The 8624-nt window shown below is 54.0% G+C and overlaps 1 protein-coding gene across 6 annotated transcripts in view; it reads right to left on the bottom strand.

Moving 5' to 3' along the window:
• Positions 1-2315: 2315 nt before the first annotated feature.
• Positions 2316-8624, bottom strand: part of ATG13 (autophagy related 13) — a 43875-nt gene continuing 37566 nt past the window's right edge. For all 6 annotated transcript variants that reach the window (XM_046642881.1, XM_046642877.1, XM_046642878.1 and 3 more), the window contains 5 exons: positions 8283-8397; positions 7644-7721; positions 7328-7444; positions 6400-6528; positions 2316-4626 (listed from right to left, as the gene is read on the bottom strand). In XM_046642881.1, coding sequence (XP_046498837.1) covers positions 4549-4626; positions 6400-6528; positions 7328-7444; positions 7644-7721; positions 8283-8397 — 517 coding nt within the window. In that variant the 3' untranslated portion in view covers positions 2316-4548. The remainder of the gene's footprint in view (positions 4627-6399; positions 6529-7327; positions 7445-7643; positions 7722-8282; positions 8398-8624) is intronic.

Raw genomic sequence — 8624 nt, 5'->3', positions numbered from 1 at the left:
CTTCTGTCTCCCAAATGGCGTGAACTGTGGTGGACAACAGAATGGGCTTCAGAGTCAGACCGAGGTTTGGATCCTACTTCCCTCACTCACCACCAGCTCCAACTGGTAATAGTCGTATAATGGGCCCCACCTCTGAGACTGTTTCTTCATTTCTCTGAGGATCAGAAGTAATGTATACAGGACATAACACGGACTGAGTGCCCATCATTTCACAGATGAGCGCAGTGGTAGTCCCAACCTCGTGCAGCAAGGGATTGGTAGCCTCACCCCCTGACCATTCTGCTCCTCCCCGCCCCCCTCAGCCTGAGAGCCCTGCCACCTAGTCACAGGGCGGCTACGAAAGATCCAGTTTTCCTTTCCTCTTTTGAGCAGGTTTTACTTTGCTCTAAAGGTTAAGATGATAAAATTTGTGATGTGTATCTTACCACAATTTTAAGAAAATAGTTTGTCACTGGGAGAGCTGGTCAGGATTTCACTTGGCACGGCGGTCTGGGTCAAGTTGCAGCTGTTTGCTGCTTGCCTGCTGATGGCAATCAGGAGGCCATGGTGGCCTCAGTCGGGCCTATTCTTTGTCCTCATTGCTTGCTTGGGCTGAAGGAGCCGGGTCAGAGCTGCAGGATCTGTGTTGTTGTGTTAGTTGTTAGTTGTTGTGTTAGTGGTGGTGATAGTTGGTGGTGATAAACACACGTGAGCTCCGTTGCACAGCTGTGGTCCTCATCCGGGCAGCTCGAACAGAAGGCCCCGGCAGCCTTTCTTTCTCCCTGCTCTGCTCAGCTCTGAGCTGGGGGACTGTTTAGAACAGAGGGGCAGTGACCCCGGGCAACAAGGAGAGGGAGCGGGAAGCGGGGAAAGCTGTTTACTTGGGCTGGGCTCCTGGCAGGACCTCTGCTGAGTGACTCAAAGCCAGTCCGCCCTGCCTTAGCAACAGCAGGCCTCCGGGGGCCGGGTGCAGCAAGATGCATAAGGGGGGAGGACACCGTCGGCAGGCATGGGACAACTGAACACTTTGCTTTTTGGGGGGATCCCAATCGAAGGTGAGGACACGAGGGACAGTCTTTCCACCATCCCTGACCCCAGGGTGGGGCGACTCTCTCCTGACTGGCTGCATGGTCAGGTATCATGGTCAATGTCATGTGCTGTTTATTAACAAGCAAGGGCTCCCAGGGCCCCATTCTTTATCAGCCCCAGGTTTGGGTCGAATTTAGGGTCTTCTTTTTCTTTAAGGTTTTATTTTTCCCTTTTTCTCCCCAAAGCCCCCCGGTACATAGTTGTATATTCTTCGTTGTGGGTTCTTCCAGTTGTGGCATGTGGGACACTGCCTCAGCGTGGTTTGATGAGCAGTGCCATGTCCGCGCCCAGGATTCGAACTAATGAAACACTGGGCCGCCTGCAGTGGAGCGTGCAAACTTAACCACTCAGCCACAGGGCCAGCCCCCAAGTATTTTCTAATTGGCACTTTTCTGCCCTGGGGCCTGGCTTAAGCCTGAAGGGGATGGGGAGCAGCCCAGACGGCAGTTGTCCGGGTCTGTCGGACAGGCAGTCCTTTGCCTCTAGAAGCACCTCTCCTCTGGGATGCCGGCTCCACCTTCCGCTCCCTTCCTCCCACTCAGGCACAAACTAGGAAGCAGGAGCTGCTCTGCCAGGGCTGGATGTCTGCGCAGAAGCCCGCAGGGGGCCACAGCAATCATCCCCATGGCTGTCAGAGACTCCCCCAGTGCCCTCACTCGAGCTGTGTGTCAGATTGGGGCAGCTAGCAAACCTGAAGGAGCCTGACTCCCTGCTGCTTCACTCACCCCTTCCCTCTGTCTGGTTTGCTCGGCCACAACGCCTCACACTGGATCAGCAAGCAGGGCTGGGCAGCTCGGGGCGCCCGCTCTCTGTGCCCAGCCCCCACTGCAAACACGGCAGTGCCCCGTCAGCTGTCTTTCCCGCTGAGTGGTGAGCTGTGCTGCAGAGGGGAAAGAGCTGAGGATGAGGGCCTCCATCTCACGGAGACTGTGCTATGGGTGCGCTTCACATGCACGTCTACTTCATACACATTATCTCACTCAGTATTTGCATACAAGCCGCGGAAATGGGAACATTACAGCCAAGGAAAATGCGGAGGCTCTGAGAGGTTTCCTGATGGGCCGAAGGCTGCACAGCTGGGAAGTGGCCAAACCCCAAGATTCAAAGCAGCCTGCCTGACTCTGCAGCCTTTCTGTGCTCACACGCACGGCTCTTCCCCTTCCACAGAGCCTGCCGGTGACCTGGGCCTACGCAGAAGTGGGAGGGAGTTGGCTAGGATTTTAGACAACTTGCACGACAGGAGGCTGTAAAGTACAGAAAAACTTTTATTGGAAACCTCTTGAATACATTTTAAAGTATAGCTCCGTACTTCCAAACAAGGTAGGCTGGAGGAGCGGGAGGGCCTGTGCCACCTGGATTCAGGTGGCTGGCCCCAGCCCTGTCCCAGGGTGCTGCAGGGGTCAGTCTAGGGCTCATACCTGGCCTCGGACAGGGCTGAGGGGCAAGGGCCGGCCTTGACAGTTGCTCTGCTCCTCCCAGGCTCAGCTCAAAGTCAGGGCTCAGCCTCCCTGGCCTCTCACCGATGGCGTCCTGAAAAAGGCTGCTGCCTGCAGAGGCTGACAGTCAGGAGTCAAAGAAGACAATGGCTAACAGGCCCCACCATGCTTGGCCTCGGATGGAGGGCAGCAGCTGAGATCCTGGGGCCAGTCGGGGGAGGCAATCAAACGTACCAGGCCTTCACCCTTCTCAGCGCCAGGGCCTCGCGGGTAAATCTGGATGGGTTTAGCAGGCCATCGGTGTGCTCTGGCCCAAAGGCAGGAGGGCCAGTTGGACACCACTGCTGGGAACATTTCTTTGTGGCAGCGGAATGCATGCAACGAGGCAGGGCTCAGCCTAACTGAGACAGCAACAGAGCCTACTCTGGCCCTCGGAGGTCAGCCTTGTGGTGGGAACACTGTCACATGCATTTACTAACAAGCAATTGAGGGCCACCTGCTCCACTGCAGAACAGCTGCTGCCAGTGCCCACCCCGGGCGGGCCAGGGTGGGAGCAGGCCTAGCTCTCCTGGGCCAGGACTACCAGTTAGTGGGAGAGGGACAAATGGTAGGTGGGGGAGGCTAGGCACTGCGCTTACTCAAGTAACGATACCCGAAGGGCTAAGTCAACTGTATGCCCAGCTTTGGTTTCTTCACAAGGAACCAATCCAACCAGTAAACCTCAGGGCAGTGTACAGACCCTGGGATTAAAGGACGGTGATGGCCAGGCCCAGGCGGAAGGAGGAAAAAGCCCACAACTCAGCCCCAAGAAAGAGGAACGAGTACCCCAGAAGGAGGCCTGTCTGTCCTTCCCCAGGGCCACTGCAGGGCAGCCACAATGGCCCTGGGGCACTGTATGTGGCACAACTCTGGGGAGTCATCACATTTGGCACCCAAGACTTGCTGGGCGGCCAGAAGAGGGTCTGCAGAAGCTGAGAGACTCGAGGCTCTCACCAGGAATACGTCCAAGGGAAAGCCTGTTGTCAGTTCAAATGCAGCGATTCTGGGAGGTTCTGTTGCCCTCAGCCAGCCCTCTTCTTGGATCCTGCTCTAAACATATGGGAAGGAAGATCTGCAGGCAGCAAGCCGGACTCTGAGGAACCTCCACCGAGGAGGCTTGCCCCAGAGAGAGGCCACCTTCCCCAAGTGAAAACATCTAACCTCGGACGTATTTTCTCTATAAAATATCTGATCTCTCTGAAAGTAATAAATAATTAGCGTGTTCTACCACCAAGGAGCAGCAACAGGGGGAGGGAGGAAGGGAAGAGAAGAACTTTTGCTGATACCCAATGACAGAATCCTAGACGCAGTCCTAGGATCGTTTCCCCACGTAGCTGAGGAGCTGAGCACGGCAGCCACCAGGGCTGCTCGGACCTTCTGTTCAGGGATGAGCGGCACAACCTTCGAGGGCGGGAAAGGCTGACTCTGGAGTTCTCATCGCCTGGGCAGGAGGCCTGTCATATTGCCAAAAGTATAGGCACAGGGGCAGAGAGGGGGGAGAGAGAGGAAGAAGATACCAGAACTAAAGGAAACAACAAGGAGAGCCTGAAGGAGTCCTTCCTTCTTCCTCCCAGCACTGTCTCCTTCCTCTTTCTGCCTCCACACCAGACTCTGGGCCACCAGCTGGAATGTCAAACGGTTGATGGTACAGCAGGCAGGCGAGCGGCCAGCCGCAGGGCAGACCCGGGGCGGGGAGTGGCAGCAGGAGGAACGGGACGACAGCCTTTGTGAAGCGGTTGCTGACGGGTGCTGTAAGCAGATGGCCCTGTGGAGGCCCCTCTGTTACAAACCGTCTTCCCATCTCCAAGGCTAGAGGTTCAGTCCTCTCAAATGCTATCACTGGCTTGATGCTGCCAGGAGGTGCAAGAGCAGGGATGTCTGGGTCCCCAGCCTCCCTTCCACCTGGCTTGGAGCAGGACCAGGGATGCGAGCAGCTGATGAGTGAGAGGCTCTCTGTCTCCTGGGACCACAGAGAGGGGATGCTGGTACTCGAGGACACCAACTTTCACTGCAGGGTTTCTACAAAGGCATCAAATTCTCGGACATTCTTCTCGTGCACAGCCAGCTTCTCTGGTAGCGAGTCCTGTACCGGGCGGAGAGAGAAAAGCGGCCTGTTCACGCAGGGCCTTGAAGAGGCAGCTTGCCCAGTCCCCCGGGCTGAGGAAGGGGGCGCCGCAGACAGCCGGCTCAGCAGGGCTGAGCTGGGAGAGCAGGGAAGGCAGGGCAGCTGAACAGGCACCGGACAGTGGGCTTATGTCCAGCAGGGTTTCGTGGGGGCTGGAGGGTGGACAGAACAGCCTAGGAAACCCAAGTGGGCCACACACTTAATGAGATAGAAAAGGACCACGCCAACAACAGGATGGCAGAGAAATTACATGTGAAATATCTTTGGCACTGATTAGACTGACACTAGAATAAAACAGCAGGTTCAGAGTACTACCAATGAAGAAAAGGTTATGGAAGATTTCTTCACACCCGGTGCCGGGCATCAGAGTCCCGCAGGAACAAGGCATCCCAACCACGCTCCCAAGAGATGCCGACTCAGCAGCCTGCGGGGAAGCCTAGGAGTCTGCCTCCTTACATCAGCTGACGTGGGCGGGTTGAGAGAGAACATAAAACAGAACCACAGGGAGTTAAGTTTAACTGCCCTCAAGTGTCAACTATTAATAGAAACTGGATCTTAATCAGGTGGTCTGTCTCTACTGGTGAATTTGCATCTGCAGATTTACTGACAGGCGCAAGGTATCAGAAAGGTGGGACACTGTGCTGCCTCAGAACGTATAAAGTGGCCCGGACACACCAGACAGCGCGGGCGGGTTTGGCAGGCCGGTGCAACCGGCTGCAGGTCACTTTGACAGCCTTTGGAGTCCAGTTCCTTCCCAGCACGTTTCAAATGAGAGGCTCGGGAGGCAGTGGTTAAAAGACTCAAATCAGAAGCCAGACTCCCTGGGATCAAAGCTTCGTTTCGCTGGCTCCCTGTGAGCACTGGCAAGTTATTTGTTCAGTGTTGGTTTTCTCATCTGTCAACCGGGACAATACGAAAACCTACCTCTTAGGGTTACTGAAGATTCACATAAAGCGCTTAGAAAAACGCTTGGCACCTAGAAAGCCTCGGGAAATGTTAATATTACTAAGGATATTATTACCTTATGTTATTATTACTGTGCATGCTTTTCTGTTTAAAGAGATCAGAGGCAGCTACATCCAGGTCCTGAGCCACTCCTCTAATTTCGATACAGGAGGCACTATTTCCACCTCAAGCAGAGGGACCCCGACATCTCATGCTGTGGGGCAGCCAGAGTCTGTGGCTGTGCAGGGCGCTCCTCTGTCCTCCAGAGGCAGGAAACAGGGAATACCCTCAGCGGAGATGTGGTGATTACAGGCAGTCCCAGGACATCTGGCTAAGCATGAGAACCACTAGCTGAGGGACGGGCTGTCCGTGGAAAGGGCAAGAACACCAGCAGTCAGGACCTCCTATTTCTTCTACCCTGGACTACCGGCATCTGCCTGGCAAGCTAAAGAGCTGCTGGAGCAGCGTGGCTTAGTGGCACCAGCAAGTAGCAGCCAGCAGGCACCAAACGACAGGAGTGTGGCAGTGCTGCTGGGAGTGTGCAGAGGAAAGGAGGAAGTCAGTGCACGCAAATGCAAGAAAATGACTCCCAGGCACGATGCAAATCTCAAGTGTGATCAAAAGAAGATAATGGTCTAAAAGTATCTCTTTCCTGTTAAGGGAAGATGGGAGGCGAGCGGGTGGGAGGAGTAACAGGAAGAAATTTCTAGGCCTGTGGAGCAGGAGTAACCACCAAAGGGGGACGGGAGGTCAGAGGATGAGGTGTGGGGGGAGGGGTTTCCATACCAAGTCCTCGGCCATTGACTGGGCCCCAATATCTATGGAGAGGCTGCTCAGCTGAGGGGGGTTCTGAAATTCACGATAGAAGGTCCCCAAGTCCATCGGAAGAATGTCATCTTTAGAAAAAGCCGGTTTCTTCAAAAATAAAACAGATTCAGTTTAGCTTGTCTTCAAAAATAAAACAGATTCAGTTTAGCTTGCCTTGGACCACAGAGGAAAACCACAGGAGTTAAGCTATAAACAACCCTCCTTCCTTTCAGTAATTACCAAAAAAGAGGTTCCTCCAGGCTTATCTTAGGAGGAGCATCTTTACACCTTTCTCTGCTGGCCCATCGAATTCTAATCCTGATGATCACATTCCTCTCCCCTAATTAGGTTTCTGTCCCCTTCCTTCAAACTCCTCTCCTTACCAAAGGGTTATCCATTCAGGATTCCACTGGGAAACCACCATTTAGAGATGAATTTCATTATGAATTTCAATCAAAGACATGGCACAAAATGTCTCATTGGTGGGGTTTTTTTTTTTTTTTTTGGTGAGGAAGATTGTCCCTGAGCTAACATCTGTGCCAATCTTCCTCTATTTTGTATGTGAGACGCTGCCACAGCATGGCTTGATGAGTGGTGTTAGGTCTGTGCCTGGGATCTGAAACACGAAACCCCACGCTGCAGAAACGGAGTGTGCGAACTTAACCACTATGCCACATGGTTGGTCACAAAATGCCTTATTGTTCATGGGCCTCCAAATGTCTCCCCAAGCAGAGTATGAGGGCAGGTTGCCCACATGAACTGCACAGCCAGGCACCCACCTGCCCCATCCCCTCTGTCTAAGCCGGCCCATCTGATTCCTGTGAAGAAGTCCTGTTCAAGTGCAATGGATGCTCCAGGTTTATCTCCCCTGGGGCAGCAATGGTCTAGGAAAGTGATGGCAACTTACAAAGTCAATCATAACAAAGTCGTCGTGAGTGTTGCCACTGCTGCCCCCGCTGGAGCCATCAGAGTGCAGGCTGCCTTGGAGAGGAGACTCAGTCTCTGGGGAATCCGGAGGATTCACCTGTTTCAAACAAAGGCAGAGGCAGGGGCTGGTTCTGCACTCTGGGTGCAAATTACCGTTAACAACCAAGGGTTTTGTAAGGGACCCAACGTGGGCCACAAATCCATAGACCAACGGGCATGGCTACGGGTCTGTGGAGGAAGGACGACGACGACTACAGCACCCTCTCCCTGGAAACTTTAGTCAGTGGTGGACTCACCATGGGATCGGCATCCTCCAGCTCCAAATTCTTGGGAGCAAACATGGCAAAGGGTATGTCCAAACTGGTCAGGGTCACCTGAAGGGACACAGGAGGAAGTATTAGCGCCCGTGCCTCCCCCAGCTTACGTGCCTCCGTAGACGCTGCCAGGAGCCTAGAGGTCCAGCAAGTCTGCACCCCTAGGCTGACCATGCCACCCCTCAGGTTCCTGTCTTGTTGGAGACCCCCTCAATTCCCCCTGCCTTCCATCACATGCCCACAGCAGAAACAGGGGTTAGGGCTCCCCAGGAAGCTCGACCCAGAGTACTTCAGTGACAACTGCTCTTCACTGACAGAGCTGAGGAGAAACTTCCTATTTCAAGTTAGGCTGAGACAATGACACTCCCATGCAGTGTGTTTCTGCTAAAAGGCGTCTGGTCTCCCTCTCCTACTGTAAGCTTAAAAGATCACAGAACAATAGTTCTAAACTTCTTCTGGAGGGGTGTTGTAGGTTATTAATCCTCTTCACAAAATATTCACCCTCCCACAATTCTGCATGCAATTTCAGCACTTCTACAGATCCCAGGTTAGGAGCCCTGCCTGTAAGGCCCGCTCGAAGGGCTCAGACATTCCCACAGGTGGCAGTGGCAGAAAAATCACCTGGTTGATGGGTTTGTTGACAAAAGCCCCCACTTTTCGGACAAAGATGGTCTCCAAGACGTCGTGTGGGGAGGCCCGTCCCTCACTGCTGTTTGATACAGTTTCCGTGTCCTCGCTGCAGAAGAAAGGTAGTGTGGGTATTCACTCTCAAACCACAGCTGAGCCTCCACGGCTCCCCGTGAAGCCACCGTCTTGCGGGGCTGCAGCCTAGGGCAGGAGGTGCCCCTGCCAGCCCACCCACATGGCAAATGCCAAAATGCGGTCTGGCTGCTGCCATTGTCCCCCTCCCTTCTGAGTTGAGAGCAGAGTTCCTGGAACAACTAAAATTATGCATATCTGAGT

The sequence above is a fragment of the Equus quagga genome, chromosome 17 (genome assembly GCF_021613505.1).
Source record: "Equus quagga isolate Etosha38 chromosome 17, UCLA_HA_Equagga_1.0, whole genome shotgun sequence".
NCBI lineage: Eukaryota > Metazoa > Chordata > Mammalia > Perissodactyla > Equidae > Equus > Equus quagga.
This window is presented reverse-complemented; position numbering and strand designations above follow the sequence as displayed.